This window comes from Canis lupus, chromosome 3 (genome assembly GCF_048164855.1).
Source record: "Canis lupus baileyi chromosome 3, mCanLup2.hap1, whole genome shotgun sequence".
NCBI lineage: Eukaryota > Metazoa > Chordata > Mammalia > Carnivora > Canidae > Canis > Canis lupus.
Window position 1 is genome coordinate 52,382,573 of NC_132840.1, and position 17,126 is coordinate 52,399,698.

Here is a 17,126-nt window from a genome sequence, read left to right on the forward strand (position 1 = left end):
AAAGAATAAAATATGTTTGCAACACATATTTAATGGTGTCTTTTTTATGCCAATTATGATTTGACATGCTAGGGAATAAAGCAGGGAAAACAAACTAATCAACAAAAATCCTGGCCTGCGTGAAGGACAAAAAACAAACAAGTAACTAAGTCAAATGTTTAATATAACTGATCACTGATAAGAGCTATGGATAAAAAGAAGGCAGGTGGGTGGTAGGGGGCTCTTGCCCCAGTAATGAAGATGGTAAGGGAAGGGCATCTGGGACAGGAGTAAACCCCACACACCTAGACAGGAGGGAACAATGATGGTCTCAAGCAGGTGGCCTGAGCCAGACCCTGAATGTTCCTTTTGCTTTGAAAAAAAAAGAAAAAAGAAAAAAGATTTTAAATTCCCATTTAGGAATGAAAATGCATTCGCCCTTTAAGGTCCAGCTAATTGTGTTCTCATGTGGACTTCAGAAGGCACAGTTTTGCTGGAACCATGCACAGAACATTAGCAGGTCTGCTCTAAGGTTCCATGTGAGGATGGGGAAGGTTTCTTTCTTACTCCCCAACTGTATACTCAGCCCCCTAGCTTCTCGTAACATCTACTGCAAGGGAAACCTGTTTGGACATAGCTGTCGAATGAATGAATGAATGAATGAATGAATGAATATGTAACTCACATACAGTATTTTCCAGGTCAGCTTCTTGAGGACAGGGTTCCAATCCTACAGAGATTATCCCTGGGGTGGGGAGCACTCATGCCTGATACCAATTAACAACACGGACGCCTGGGTGGCTCAGCAGTTAAGCGTCTGCCTTCCGCTCAGGGCGTGATCCCCGGGTCCTGGGATTGAGTCCTGCATCGGGCTCCTTGCAGGGAGCCTGCTTCTCCCTCTGCCGGTGTCTCTGCCCCTCTCTCTGTGTCTCTCATGAGTAAATAAATAAAATATGAAAACAAAAACAAAACAGATTGAAAGAGTGAAAGGGTGAGCTGGCACCTAAGCAAGCAGCCAGGAAGGAGAACCATCAAAGTAAGTGCTTACCTGGGGTGGGGAAGGGTCTGCCAGGAACCTACATACAGAAATTCACCCCATTAAAGCATTCACAGTTGGAAACTGTGAGCTTCTCTGTCCAGAGCAGAATTTTCCATAACACATTTATCCAGCTAAACCTGCCCCATGAGATGCTGTGTGAATAAAGGTGAAACATATTGGAGAATCACTACTTTTTAAAAGTCCACAACCTACATCAGAACTAGTAAAGTGTTCCAGAAATCCTGAGGCTAAAGATCTGGTGTGGCTTTTCAGCATCCTCCGCCTCACTGTTAAAAATGTCCTGCCATGTAAACGTCGATGTCGTGTAGCATCAGTCTTCTGTGGACCATCGTGGTGGTGGTGGTTGGGGGGCATTAGGATTATGGCCATGTAATCCAGATTAAGGGAAAAATTCTGCAGAACAAAGTCTGCACAACAGAGGGATTGTGGGGTTAAGGAGGTGGGAATAACATATTAGAACGCCCCCGCCCCCCAAGATGTCCATGTCCTCATCTCTGGGAACTATGAGAAGGTTACCTCCCATGGTCTTATAGACTGAATTGTGTCCTGCTCCTCCCTTTCCAAATCCATATGTTGAAGCCCTAAACCCCAATGCCATGGTATTTCCTTTGGGAAATATTAGGTTTATATGAGGTCATGAGGGTGGGCCTCCCCTAAAGGGATGAGCACCCTTGTGAACAAGAGAACCAGAGAGTTCACCCTCCCTATGTCTCCCCTCTTTCTTTTCCTCTCTGTGCCATGTGAGGACACAGAGAGGAGGTGGTCATCTGCAAGCTGGGAGGAGAGCAACTCGGACTTCCAGCTTCCAGAACTGTGAGGAAATAAATTCCTGTTGCCTCGGCCCCCTAGTCTAGGATATGTTGTAGCAGGCCATTCGGACTAGTAAGACACATGACACTGGGGATATAATTCGGGTTGCTAATCAGCTGACCTTAAAATAAGGAGGTTATCCTAAATGAGCCTAATGGAATCACAAGATTCCTTACATGTGCAAGTTAGAGATTTGAAGATGCTCCACCGTTGTCTCTTGAAGGGATCATGAACCAAGGAATGCCAGTGCCTCTAGCATCTAAAAACCAAGATAACTGATTCTTTTGTAGGGTCTGCAAAAGGAACACAGGCCTGATACCACCAGGATTTTAGCCCAGGGAGACCCTTCTCAGACTTCTGACCTCCATAACCACAAGACAATAAAGGTGCATCGCTTCAGGCCGCTAACTTTGTGGTAATTTGCTACAGCAGCCACAGGAGGTGGATGCCACTGCTGCTGAGTAAGGAATTAGTGGCAAAGAAAGAATTAGTTCAGCTAGGAGAAGTTTTCACAGACACCCAGAGTGAGAATTAGCCCTTAGCTTCCTTTCATTCCGCTTCAACCAGTAGAAATTCCTGAAAGTTCCCGATAGGATAAGTTTTCCCCAAATTTTAAAAATAAACCAACTGGTCATTTCAATAGCAAGGTGGAATCGAGGAATGGGTAAGATATTTGTGCTCCAGTAGGCTTCATCTGGAAAAGTGGCCTTGAGTGAAATACTGAGGCAGCATGTGAGCACATGAACAATTATCTTAGAACATCGTGTTAATTATGAAGATGACAGGTGCGGATTATTCATTTATCCATTCGAGAAATACGTATTGAACACCTACTGTATGCCCAGATCCCTGAGAATGCAACAGTCTGAAAATATCGTGGTAATGATTTCACGAAGCTAACAGTCTTCAACTTTTCGGCCATTCATTTTGGGGGAAAAACCAACACCTCAAGTCTTAGAGATGGAAACGATTGCAGATTCAACCAAACAGAGTCAGCCACTACTTCTCTAGCACCTGCTTTGCATGTGCCTTGGCTTCTTTCAGCTGCAGCCCCCAGTCTGGGAGCCCCTGCACCTGAGCACCAGCCAGCTGGTCTGCTGAGCTTCTCGCCCTCTGCCTCCCCAGAAAGCCCAAAGAGATGCTCCCATGTTTTTCCTCAACCTACATGCTGGCTCTACCCCAGGTGACGCAGCATTCATACTCCTGACACCTCTCATTTCATTTCAAGTCTCCTCTTTCATGCCTAAAATGCAAGTTTTGCATTTTGAGGAGCCTTTGGGCACCCAGAGTCTCGAGAGCTTGATGGGATATTGGAGGGGGTGGCAGAGAGTGCTGGTCAAGGTGGCTTGGGTTGAAGGCAGGGTTTGCCGGAAAAAACACAGAAGGACTAGTTCGGTTTGGATTTCAGGTAACAGTATGCCCCTAATTTTGCAATAGGTTAAAAAATTAATCCTTGTTTACCTGAAATTCAAATTTAACTGGGCATCCTGTTTTTTTTTTTTTTTTTTTTTTTTTTTTTACTTATTAAATCTGATGGCCCTAAATTTGTGCAGGGGAAGGAGGCAGGATCACGGTGGATACCAGAGTCTGCCTTTGCGTGGAGTGTTTGAATCAGAAGAGGAGACAAAAAGCAAAAGAAATAAGCAGTTCTTTTGAAGGGAAATCTATGAATGGCCCTCGCCCTCTCCTTTTGATCCTTGGTGCATGGTGTGTGTTTGCATGTGTGTCTATATCCATATATTAGAGTCGGAGTTTTGTTGCCACGAGGATTATGGTATTGAGGGAAACCACTGACAGTGATACTGGTTAGAGATCTTGACAAAACAAGCGAGAATTTTTTAAGAAGGTAAAAATATGATCAGTCTCAAAGGAATATTACTTATTGCACTTGTATGAAAAGTCTACCACCATTTATGTCCAACAGCTACATAGCCCCATCACAATTTTGTTTGTTCCCAGTCTTTGTGTGCTTTCATAAAACCACAAAATGTTATGAAAGGGTCTGCGAGATCACCTAGTCCAAACCTGACACAATGTTAAGGAACCAAGACTCAGAGGGAGGAAGTGACCCCCCTAGGGTCACACTGTCAGAACAATATTTTTCGAGGGCTTACCAAGTACCAGGCATTTTTAAAATGCCCTGCTTGTGGTATCACAGTCAACCGTCACAACAACCCTATCACCGTTATTTGGGTGAAGTAAACCACGGCAGAGGGAATTATGAAATCTATCCAAGGTCAAGTTTATACAGCTCGAAAGTAGAGGCACCTGCAAAAAAAAAAAAAAAAAAAATCCAATCCTGAGCTTGGCTCAGGATTCACACACTCAACCATGAAACTCCACAACAGCCTCTCAAATAAGAGGAGTTTATAACGTTAAATATATTAACACATGTAAAATTTCCCACTTTGCTGCTCCTGTAGCAGGATTTTATCCTTAATACCAAGGTCACTCGAGCACGGTTTACAGAAAGCCGGTTGGACGTCGCTGCCATACACACCAATTTCAGAATCAAAATGGTCATCTGCTCACTTTTAAAAAGGCCCTACAGTATGGGGTGCCTTGCTGAGATCAGAGAACAACTTACTTGCATTTATTTTTGAAATAATTTGCCTTGCTGTGGCTTAGTCCCATTTATTTTTTGAAATAATTTTAATTAAATAAGTAACACCAGGGTTTATCATCAAAGCAAACACTGGCAGGAGAGTTTAGTGAATTTACATTATGAGTAGCTCACGAAAGAAAAGAAAAAAGCCAGGAACACAAATCAAAACAGAAGAGGCTTCCCTGCCCACGGTTAGCCACAAAATAAATGGAGTTTGCTTGGGAAGAGGCAGGCCCTCTTGCTAGCAAGCAGGCCGTCTAGCCAAGGTCTGAGGTGGTGCAGCTAGACTTGCAATTATATCCAGGAAGAATCATCGAGGTCTGCAACACTGCATTACTTAGCCGCACATGCTGCTCGCTTTTCTGCTTGTGCAGATTATCAACCCCTTGCATCTCCAATGACCAAAGCACTTTGTCCACCTCCAGACCCCAGTTTGGCCGATTATCAAAAGGTGGAGGGTTAAGCATGTTCCTATCTGCATGGATATCTCATGTTTTCCTGAAGCTACTCTTCCTGTGACACAAAAGCCTGTCCAAGCTCAGGAAAAAAAAAAAAAGAAAAAGAAAAAAGAGAAAGCAAGTTGGCAACTGGACTTCTCTGAAGCTCCAGGGTGTCTACCTAGGAGACACCAGGACTCCACTGACCCACAGACAGGAATTAGGAACAGGGAAAACACGGTCTTCCTTTTCCTCTGCACTTTCCCCCCCAAGGCAGGATGCCTTGATTAGTTCCAGAAGTCGGTTTTGCGATTTTACTATCAAGTACTTCAAATCCTTTTAGAGGCAAACCAGCCCCTCCCCTACCCAAGAAAACTGCCAAGGGTGCAACTGAAATGAGCAGTGGCTTTCCGCAAAACAAATCCGTATCCTCTCTTCCTCAGAAAGGTGGCAGTGTTGCCTTGCGGTTTTGACCAAATTACAAAGCGGCAGAGTCTCTAGCTCATTAAGAGATGACCAACCAGCCACAGAAGCTCCAGAAGGGTCATCTCCCTGCAACAGCGTAGAGCCTTAGGAAACCTCCAGTGGACCCCACGGACATCTAAAAGCCAGAAGCGCCCAAGGAGGTCGCAGACCACCCTCACTCTCCACACCCATGCTTCTCATTTTTGAAACATGAATCTCAGGTGAAAGTAACACCGAGTGGTCCCATTTACAAGAGCTTTGAGAACATCCTAAACGAGGCCCGCATCCTGCTAACACCTGTTACAGGGAGTGTTCGGGTAGGAATGTAATCCACCTTCTGGGTAGAAATTTTGCCATTTATTGAGTGGTTTGTCACCACTTTTATAAAACCAGTATTACACACTGTGCTACTGAGATCAAGAGCTTAAGGCGGCGAGTGTCTCCCTGTCTAAATGGGGAGACCCACACGCTGGTACCTTCTGTGGGCGCCTAAACCAACCCTTGGTGGGGAGCCGCTGCACTTCCCGGCTGTCCCTTCCACTCACCTTCACCCGGCGACCTCTCTGAGAAGTTTCTCTGTGCGCCACTAACACAGAAATTTGGGGGGAAATTCTCCATTTATAAATATCAGATGGTTTGGGAAAAAATATTTGTGGCACTGGACTTTTTTTTTTTCTACAGTGATGTCATCCTAAATACTTGGTGTGCTCCAAATTTGCTATTTTTACTTCCCCCAAGTGACTTTTTTGGGAAATACATTTGTTTGGATTAGCTACATTTTAAGTGACCCTGTATCTATTAATACACAGCATCAGGTTCATCTTCTCAGCGGTTACAACTGATATTATGTAGCTCTCAAACTCGAAATCCCTTATTTGTTCATTTTCAAAGTTGGCCCTTTCAGAGGTACCCTTCCAAAATTTCTATTCACAGATATGGGGTGCGGGTGGGGGATGAAATAAAAGAATTTGCCTTTTCACAAATCAACCAAACAACAACAACAACAACAAATCGCATCCGGCAACTCAAAGCATCGACCACGGAAGACATCAAAGTCCCCCACCCCCTCCTCCTCCCAACCCCAAAGTCAAATAAAAGTCTTCACTTTCGAAAATGTGCTCTGGGAGGACCAAGTGGCAGGAGCCAAGCGCCGGCTCCGAGACGCTGGTTGGAAAGCAGTCCAGGGTGGCGAGGTGCGGAGGAGGAAAGTCAGCAAGGATTTGCTAAGTGCCTTAGCCCTACCTGATCTGAATTTGCTCCTAATCAGCAAAGAGTGCTGAGACCCCAGGAGTGTCATGTTGAGGCTCAGCGAGCCGCTGGTCCCTTGGCCAGACGCCCCCTGTCTTCCACCGGGATCGGGCTCCCGGGAGCCCCGCTGAGCGCAGCTAACGACCCAGAACTCATCCAGCTCTCCGGGAGCGCCCGGGGCAGGAGGACCGAGGACCCCGCGTCCCCGCAGAGCCGGCGGCTCCCCCCTCGCTGCGCGGGGCTAACTGACTCCCAGCGGGCGGGACCCTCCTCCTGCTCCGAGGCCGCCCGGCCGCGGCGGCATCCCAGGCGTGCCCGGCTGATGTCATAGGCTGCCAGCGAGCGCCGAGGATCGCCACCGCGCCTTTATGAAGGGCCCAAGTTTGCCATCTGATACTTTTTTACTACTGACAGCAGCTCAGCCAATCAGGGGCGGCGAGCGGGGCCCGGGCCGCCGGGGGAGCGGCGGGAGCGGGGTCCCCGCGGGTGGGCGGCGCGGGGGGGGGGCGCGGGGTGGGTGCGAGGCCCCCCACCGCATCCCGGCGGGCAGGACGGGAGCGCGCGGGGGAGCGCGAGGGGCGCGGGGGGCGCGCGGGGTGGGTGAGAGCCCCGCATCCCGGCGGGCAGGACGGACGCGAGCGCGGGGAGCGAGGGGTGCGCGGGGAGGGAGGCGGGTGGATGCCAGGCCCCCCACCCTATGCCGGCGGGCAGGAAGGGAGGGCGCGGGGGAAGCGCGGGGGGCGCAGGGGGCGCCGGGGGTGCGCGGGATGGGTGAGAGCCCCCCACCCCATCCCGGCGGGCAGGACGGGCGCGCGCGGGGAGCGTGGGGGGCGCGGGGGGTGGGTGCGAGGCCCCCCCATCCCGGCGGGCAGGACGGGCGCGCGCGCGCCTCGGGGCGCGTGGAAGCGAGCGGGGCTCCGGGCGCGGCGCGCTCCCAACTTCTCCCCGCGTTCCCGGGCCTCGGGGCGCAGGCAGAGGCCAGCGGGCCGCGGAGCCGCTGAGAAGCCAGCCTTGCGTTTTCCCGGGATGCGCACTTTCCGGGATGAACCCGACTCTGTGGACGCGCAGATCCAGCCCGCGACGCGAGGCCCTCCCTCTTGGGTGGTGGGAAAGACACATTAGGGAACGGACGCCCTGTGCCCCCCACCATCCCGTAGGGTCTTGGGAGCAGGGGATGTCAGGGCTGGGGTCGGGCTGTGCTTGCAAAGGCTCTAGGCTTTTCCTACGCATGAATCCCTCCTTGGAGGGGGTGGGATGGGGTGAGGTGGGGGTAATCGGAACCCCAACTGAATTATTGGACATCTAGGATGTGCCAGCGGTTATAAGCTTTGCCTGCTCTGAAGGGGCTCCAAATTAGCAAAGAAGGCTCCTGGGGAGTTAAAATGAAGACTCTAGTTTCAAGAAGCTTGCTCAGTAGGTGGTAGCAGCAAAAACAAAACCCAAACTGTGTACCTACGTGATGTTGGGTTGAATTTACTTGCAACCTTCTATGCGCCTGGGCCCCAGGTCTCCTGGATCACATACATGACTGCTTAGGTCTCAGGAGAACGCAACCCTTGAAAGGTCAGTGGGTGACAGGTGAAGACCCGATAGGACAATAGCTCCTAGGACAGATTCCAGCACCCTGAGTTCAGACCTCTGCCAGAATTCTCTGAGCCTCGCCCTCACGCTTTGGATCTGACCAGTGATTTGTGTACAGAAGGCTTTCTGAGTTAGGCCATTCAGTTCCTGCCTCAGAAGGGAGGCAGAGCTGGCCGCCTGGGGGGCTCAGTGGTTGAGCATCTGCCTTTGGCTCAGGGCATGACCCCGGGGTCCTGGGATCGAGTCTCACATCAGGCTCCCTGCAGGGAGTCTGCTTCTCCCTCTGTCTGTGTCTCTGCCTCTCCGAGTCTCTCATGAGTAAATAAAATCTTAAAAAAAAAAAAAAGAGGGGGGAAGGAGAGCAATCCCACTCATGCTCCCATTGAGAACTGGGTCCTGGAGGCAGAGGGGGTGGCTTACAGGATGGGGGGAGACACAGGAGCACCTGGGTGACTGGTACTTCCATACACACAGTGTGTTATTTTCCTAGTCCTGCGGTAACAAGTGACAGCTTTAGTGGATTAAAAGGACACCAATTTATTACCTTGCCGCTCTGGAGGTCAGAAGTCTGAAATGGGTTCTCGTGGGCTAAGATCAAGGTGCTGTCGGGGCTATGTTTCCTTCTGGAGGCTCTAGGGGAGAACGGTTCCCTACCCCGTTCCAACTTCTAGAGGCCATGCATGTTCTTTCGTTGGCAGTCTCCTTCTCCCATCTTCAGAGCCAGCAGTGGTGGGGACAGGCTCTCGTCCTGTCGGAGTAGCTCCGATCCCCACTTTAAGGATGCTTGTGATGAAATTGGGCCCACTTAGGGAAACCGTGGTGCAAGGTCAGCTGATTGCCAACCTTAATTCCACCTGTTACCTTAATTCCTCTTTGCTGAGGAGTGTAACAGACTCCTGGGACTGAGACGTGAACAGTGGGGAGGGGAGATGTTATTTGGCATGACATAGAGTGAGCCCTCCTTCTGCCAGCAGGTTCTTATCCCCAGTTGAGCCCTGGGGCTCCTGGTCTTCAATGGACAGAAGCCAAGGGGGTGGGGTGGGGACCCCAGGAGCCTGGAAAGATTCCAGTGCCTTGGAGCTGCCCATGGCACAGAGGTGCTCCGTAGGGAAGGGACCAGTGCCACGGCGAATATTGCAAGATGAACTGAGTAGAGAGAGAGAGAGAGAGAGAGAGAGAGAGAGAGAGAAAAACTGTTCTGGGCAACATTTAAAAACAAAACAAAACAAAACAAAAACCCCAAAACAAAACAGATTTTTATCCTGAGCGCCGCAGGGCCGAGAAGAGGTCCACGCAACCTGGCAGAGAATTCTTTTTCAGCGAAAGTTGTGAGGGAAAGAGCTGAAGCCAGCATTGAAAGTAAGGGTCTGTGTGACCTAGGGAGTTGGACAGGAATACATTGTTTTTCCCTCCGCGGGTCTGAGTGTGTGTGTGTGTGTGCGTGTGTGTGTAGGGGAGCTTGGTTTCTTTTTTGAGTGAGTTTGGGAAATGCTGGTAACCCAAACGTCAATTTTCCCATCACAGCGCAGAGCTGCTGACGTCTGCCCTCTGAGACTTATGCGCCACCCCCCCTCCCCCCGTGTGGAATATCTCTGGATATAAATATGCTCATATAGAAGCTCATCCTTCCCTGTCTCTATGCAAGCTTTCTTTTGGGAAAAAAAAGGGACAATTTGGAGAGGATGTTCCCAAGGGGAAAAGATCTCCGAAGCGGCTAGGAGAGCAGCAGGCCAAAGCTGCGATGGCATGCCACCAAGCTCTGTCCTGCAACTTAACCACCATGGTGGCACTTGTCCCACATTGTGCGACCCTGTGACTTCTCTCCCGAGCCTGTGCTGTAAGGTGGTTAGGCTGCCTGCATCAGGGAGGCCTTCATCTGACTCGTAGCTCCCTCTGTGACCTGGAGTGAGTTTTCAATGTCTTTCTGTAACATGGTGTTGCACATATTTACTTCCAGAAGGGCTGGGAAGTTTAACTGAGATAGGACACGGGGAGCACCCAGAACAATTCTCCTTGGTGTGTTTTAGGTCCCTCTCTTTACCATCCCCTGACCTCCAATCATTCTTGATGATTCCAGGCAACCCTGGAAGCTTTTGTTACAGCTTTCCTTTACTTCACCCTGAGTTATCTATGAGTGTGTAACAAGTCACCGCAAGTGGAGCAGCTTAAAACAGCACACACGTGCTTATTCTCTCATGGTTCCTGTGGGTTGGGATTCTGGGTGTGCCTTGGCTCAGGATTTCCCAGGGCTGCAGTCAGGGTAGCTGGCTGGGGTCGCGACCCCGTCAAACGCCAAGCATCCTCTTCCAAGCTCACTGGCTGAGTAGAATCCAGCTCCTTGCAGCTCTAGAACCCATCACAGCTTGCTCTGCCAAGGCCAGCAGGAGAATCTCTCTTTCACAAGAGACCCTTAAGAAGGACTTCCCTGATTAGGCCAGACCCACCCAGGATCACCTCCCTTTTGGTGAACTCAAAGTCACACCATTAAGGAACCTTCATGGTATCTGCAAAACCCCTTTACATTTGCCCAATCACATAACCTAACCATGGCCATGTCATTTGTCCCATTTCACCGGCCCCTCCCAGGCTGAAGGGAGATGGCTCTACAAGAGTAAAACTCACTGAGTCTTATGCTCTTCACAACTGTGGTCCCAGGCCTTCAGCCAGGTGGGAGTGGTTGTGTCTGGAGACGTGAGTCCACTGCACAGCTCAGGGTGGTCAGCTTGAACCTGCCTTGTGTGGACCTCCTCGTGATGCAGGGAGGGAGCAAAGGAACAGCTCTCTTACGTGACCTCAGGACCTCCAGTTCTCTTCTTAGCACAATCCGCTCGCTCACCAAAGGGCATCACTGTCTTTTTGGATCTCATCATGTCCTTGTCCCCAATGCCTTTTCCCAGTATCATCTGGTATCTGTTTTCTCTTTTTTTTCTTCCACGTGTCTGATGAGCATTTGTTCCTCTTTTATCCAGTCATTGAAAGTGCAAGTAGGGATCTGTGCAAGCCATTTTGGCGAGTGCCCTCCTGGTAGACATCCAGCATGCACACGGGTTTGCAAACTCACATGATTCGAGCAAGGATAGGAGAGCGTGTGGGGGGCGGGGGTGTCTGTGGCCGACCGGACACACAGGCCCTGTCCAGATGGGGCAGCTATGACCTAAAGCTCTGGTTGATTCTGCCCAAACAGAAACTGATTGCTGTACCCTCCAGATCAAACAAACAGAGAACCCAGGGTAAAATGTGACATGTATTGGTTTCTGAAAATGTGAATGAGTATTAGTAACTTCAAAAAACAAAGACAAACAAACAACAAAACCAACTCTTAAAACACCGTATGAGTCAACCACGGGCAGATTCAGGATGTGGGACCTGAGCCTTATACAATATGAGGTGGGGGTGGGGCTTTAAAAAAATGAGTGCAAAATCAGAAATGTGATGGTTTGCGAAAGTGTGACTTTTGGCCAAAGTTGAGAAGTTGAATGGCAACTAAGGAAGGCATGGAAGATTCGGATCCTTCGATCAACTGACCAGAAATGGCAACGCGGAAATGCTTCCTAACTGCATCCTGGCTTCCCTTCCAATCTAGAACTCTTTAGAATTTCCAGCCACTCCCAGCACCCACAGGGCCCATGTAAGTGGGTGGAGGGAGACCTGAAGCTGAGGCATCATTAACTTCATGGCAAATCTGTCTCTGGAGCCAATCAAACACATGTGCAAGCCAAACGAGGCTCACATACCTCTGGTCCCTAAAAGGCTCCATGGCCCCAGGAAGTAAACTCTGTGCTGCCAGTTTGAGGAATTACCTGTGTGAGGACCACAGCCTCAGCCTACTGCTTTGTTTCAATTCCAGAAGTATTTATTAAGTACAGACTGTGTTCTAGCACTGCAGGGGTCATAATGCAGCGGTGATCCTGGGCCTCTAGAGGCTAAGGTCACAGCGGCAAGGCAGCCCCAAGCTCCCCATCCAATGACATTATTAGGCTATAGTGGGATGAAATCTCAGATGGAACTCATGTGAGCCACCCTATTAATGTGACCTGTTTTCCTTCATCAAAGTGAATGTAGAAGGACTGTTGCCTCAGTTGAACATTCTTTAAAATGTAAAGGAAGTGGATTCGGTTGCAAGTAGGTGTCACAGCTCGTGTGTGTGTGTGCGTGTGTGCGTGTGTGTGTGTGGGGGGGGGGTTGGGGGCACTGCCTACCAGCAATGCTTCCCACCCTGTCCCCCTCTCTTTGCACGTCTCCATCCTAGCTTGTGGCCAGGGAAAGGCAATGTGATTTGATCATTCTGGGTTAAAGCCACTGGGTCGGGCCGCATTCACTAGAGGGCAGGGTCACTGCGCTAAAAAGTCATGCATCCATGTGCTGCCTCTTCTTGGGCCTCCTTGTTGCTATGACTGTTGAGAGGGCGGGGAGGAGCATAGACCAGAAATAAAGAATGTGCATTCCGACACTGTGAGTATTCCTTCAGCTAGTTGGCCTCGAATGTGTGCAGTGACTGTTTCCTTGGGGTCCCGGGTACCTCCAACGGGCCTGTTGCACAGCTGGGACTCGCTTGCCCTCAAGAATACGGGAGCTGGAAGTGCGTGTTGCACAGAGTGGCACCCATGGTTGTCCTTCACTGTTGGATACATGGAATTTGCTTGATGCCAATTCTTGGGGCCACTTCCATTTGTTTTCTCTATATGTGGAGGGCACAGGATGTGAATAATCTTTGTCCAATAGCACCTTTTTAAAAAAGATTTTATTTATTTATTCATGAAAGACACACACAGAGAGAGGCAGAGAAACAGGCAGAGGGAGGAGCAGGCTCGCTGTGGGGAGTCCAATGCGGGACTCGATCCCAGGACCCCGGGATCAAACCCTGGACCGAAGGCAGATGCTCAGCTGCTGAGCCACCCAGGGCCCCTGTCCCAACGGCACTTATTAGTGTTTGTGCTTCTAGATTCTCTTGAGGGCCAGGCATTCTCAATCCTTTCCTTTCTCTCAAAACTCCTTCCACCTCTGTATTTTTTTCTGAAATTGCTCCCTAACACTCTAGACCCATAGAACCAAGTGCTTTCTCTGCTGTACTTTCCCAAAAGAGCCCTGATGTCCATTGCAAGTTGAATGGATAAAAAAGATGTGGTGCATACACACAATGCAAGATTCCTCCGCCACCAAAAAAAAAAAAAATTGAGATCTTAACATTTGCAACGACGTGTATGGAGCTGATTTATGATGCTAAGCAAAGTAAGTTTTGTCACCGAAGTGATGTTTCTGAATCACAAGCAGGATCACTTTGCTTCCTACCTAAATCCTGCCGTGGCTCCCAACTGCCACACTCCTGAGGGTGCCATAGAAAGCTCCATATTGTTCGACCCCAACAAAGTCTACCTTAGTTCCTGCCCCTCCCATTTTATTGCCTGTCTACTAGCAATGATAAATAGTGTTATGAACACAGAGGCTTTTCTCTGTTTTTCTTTTCCTAAGATGTTTCATTTTTTCCCCGAGAATGCCTTCTTTTCTCCTATGTCGAAGCATCCTTCTTATATTTCACAGCCCAACTCAGATGACCTTATTCAGGAAATCTTCCTTGACAGCTCAGGCCGGGAGGCTCTGGCCCTCCTCGCTTTGCTACTTTCCTATCTCCTATGCACTCCTGTTATTGTATTTGTCAGGGAGGATTATCGATACTTTTTAACACAAAAATCCTTCCAGGGCTTTATGGGCCCCTGGGGGACAGAGACGTTGTTTTCATTCATGTCCATAACCCACTATCTATTTTCCCTTTTGATTTTATGTTGCTAGTTCCCTGCATGACTCATCTTGTAATAAACTGTCCTTCGGCCTAATTTCTGATTGAATTATTATATATAGACGGGTGTTTCTCGTCTTTCTCTTTATCTTCTCTTCTACAAAGAGCTTCTAAACTTCTTGAAGGCTGTGGCTACATCGTATTATTCTTTATATTCACCAAGGTGTCTTATAACAGGGCTCTCAAAGAGTAGTTGGAACAGGGGGTGGTGAGATGATGCCTGGGGTGTGGGGACTGTTTTGTTCTGATTCACTCCATTCACGCTTTCCAGAGATGACGAAACTGCTTTTGGTTCATGTGGTCTGATCTGGGAGTTTGCTTTTCCAAACCAATTTTTTTTTTTTTTTTTTTTTTTTTTTGCTTGGCAACTGGTCACATTCTGTTTTCCTGACTCCTTACTTTGCTCAGCATCCCTGCTGTCTCCTCCGCTCCCCAGAAAACAGAATGGAAACCCATAAATCCCCGACCTGCTTCAGATGCCCTCACAAATCCTGCATGCCTGGCCTCCTTAACCTGGGCCGCCTATTATGGCTAAGGAATAGTGAAGCACTACCCAGTGTGGGGTGGGAGTATGAGGGTTTGCAGGCAGCCGTACGACTCAGTGAGCCGCAATCACTCGAGAGCATTCCAAACTGCTTCTTTACTTCATCCCACGTCTCCAGAGCTGTGAATGAGGCAGGAGAGTTCTGGGGGACACCATGTGTGGGAAGTATTTCCCTCCCTCTGAAAACAACAGGGCCCACTCAGGGAGTTAGAACATGCTAAATAAAGCTGACATCTCACTATTGAAGTCAGTCCATTCCAAGTAAGAATGCCTGAAAAGGGCAAAATCCAAGTGCGATTAAAACCAGTTAATGATAGCAGGAAAGAAAATTCAGGGTGGGGCCGTGTTAGCCAACAACACCCTCACTCATCTCAGGAACCTGGTGTCCAGTAAAAAGAAACTTAAAAAAAATTCATTCATGGGGCACCTGGGTGGCTCTGTTGGTAAAGCACCTGCCTTCACGTCAGTCACGATCCCAGGACATGATCCCTGCATCAGGCTCCCTGCTCAGTGGAGAGCCTGCTTCTCCCTTTCCCTCTGCTGCTCCTCCTGCTTGTGATCTCTCTCTCCCTCTCAAATAAATAAAATCTTTTAAAAAAATCATTTATTTCAGCCAAAGGCCAAGGGATATTTGAATCCACTGGATGTTTCTGTAGCAAAATTCCTTTTTATGAACATACGTTGAATGGATGTGTCAGTTTTATAGAAATTGACCCGGGCATCTCTCAGACTTAAATGCACAGGGTGTTAAGACGGGGGTTACAACCCTTAGCATGACTCTTCTTGTAAGTTTTTTCTTTTTTCTAAATCAAGACTATCTTTTTTAGCACAGTTCTGGATGCGCAGCGAAACTGAAAGGAAGGCACAGGGATTTCCCATACACCATCTGCCACCGCATGCCCAAGCCTCCCCTAGCCAAATGGTCTGTTATAACTGATGGACCTATGGTGATATATCAGAATCACCCATATTCCAGAGTCTCCATTATTGCTCACTTCTGGTGGTGTATGCTCTACGGGTTTGGATGAAGGGCTAATGACATGGATCCACCTTATAAAATAGTTTCACTGCCCTAAAAATCTTCTGTGTTCCATCTCATTCACCACCCTCCCAGAAGACTTTTCCGTTTTACAATTGTACTATTTTCCCCAAGCTTCAATTCAAATGCACCTTTACCTTGTCGAAGCCCTTCTGAGTATTTCCCTTTGTGATCCTCATAGCCATCCTGTGAGGTATTGAAGACACTTAAAAAATATTTTATTTATTTATTCATGAGAGACACAGAGAGGGAGGCAGAGACACAGGCAGAGGGAGAAGCAGGCTCCCTGAGGGGAGCCCAGGATTACGCCCTGAGCCGAAGGCAGACACCCAAGTGCCCCTGAGGATACTTTTTGATGGCTGGAGTAGCTGCCTTAGAAAAGAGGGGCACTGAGCCACCAGAGGTTGTCCCTCCAGGTAGAGGTGGAGCTAAGACCAGGTCTTGGGGCTCCCCGCTTCTGTGGGACTGCTCTTTGTAGGAGCTTTTGCAGCCTCTGCTTTAACAGTTGACTCAGAAGCCTGCTTGTTTCCCTCTCTGGGTATCCACATGCCCTGCCTTTGACAGGTGGGTTTTTTTTTTTTTTAATTCCTCTGGGTGGTCAGTATTGAAGTCAGGGAAACTTTAAACATCTCAATGCAACTTCCTGGCTCATGCAGTATTTTCTTACAGTATGTTGCCAATTCCTGTTTTTCTTCTGGAAAATCCTTTATTGTGAACTGACCTTGGTGCTGACCCATTCCATTAAAACACACACACACACACACACACACAATGAAAAACCTCACACACACTCCCAGGCACACACAAACCAGGATTTTGTTACATTATCATGCAAAGCTGAAGAATAGTAACTGTGTGTCCAAGGCTTTCCAGTATCTTCCAGTCTTGACAGAAAATGTGTTAAAAGTGACCAAAGGAGGATCCTGGAAGATTCAATAAAATTTATGTGTCTGCTGATGGGTTGAGTTTGGAATGAAGTTTATTGAAACCTGGAACTGTTAGCAGTATAATTCTTCCCCTTGTGTACAGGGGCAGTAGTAACACAGGGACTACTTATGGCGAAGGATGTGGGTTCCAGAGCCAGATGCCCAAGAGTAATTTCAAGGCTCTACCTTTTATTACCTGTGTGACCTCAGGCAAATTAGTTCTCTGTTCCTTGTGTCTCAGTTTCCTTGTCTGCAAGATGAAGATGTCTAGGTCATAAAGTCATGGAGAGGATTCAACAGATAAATATGTATAAAGCTCTTAAGACAAAGCTGGGCATGTGGGAAACTCCCCCCAAAAAGGAGAGCCATGATGATGACCATAATGGTGGTGGTGATTTATGCATCAACCAACCCATTTGCAGGCAAAGCGATATATATATATAAAGCTACATATTAGGATCTGTGAATAGTGACCCCTTGGGAAAGAATTATTTTCTGTGGTAGAAAGAGTCAGAGCAATTCCACATGGGTGGCAAGGTCAGCATTCTTGAAACAGCTTTCAGTAACATGAAACCAGACCGTCCTTGCAAGAAATCAGTGCCTCCCCCTGGCCAGGTGGTGGTATTGCAGGTAGAGGA

At 48.5% G+C, this 17,126-nt stretch overlaps 1 protein-coding gene across 13 annotated transcripts in view; it reads right to left on the reverse strand.

The window, feature by feature from the left end:
* The window catches only part of MYOCD (myocardin), a 306,072-nt gene that overhangs the window by 93,116 nt on the left and 195,830 nt on the right, over nucleotides 1-17,126 (reverse strand). For 5 of the 13 annotated variants that reach the window (XM_072821093.1, XM_072821080.1, XM_072821077.1 and 2 more), the window contains exon 1: nucleotides 6,599-6,972. The exons of 3 other annotated variants lie outside the window; for them this stretch is intronic. Coding sequence is in view for 4 of the 10 variants with exons in the window: in XM_072821080.1 (XP_072677181.1) it covers nucleotides 6,599-6,653 (55 nt within the window). In the remaining 6 variants the exon portion in view is untranslated. Of the gene's footprint in view, nucleotides 1-3,963; nucleotides 4,118-6,598; nucleotides 6,974-17,126 lie in introns of those variants that run through there. 5 more of the 13 variants (XM_072821094.1, XM_072821088.1, XM_072821091.1 and 2 more) reach the window with 3 other exon arrangements.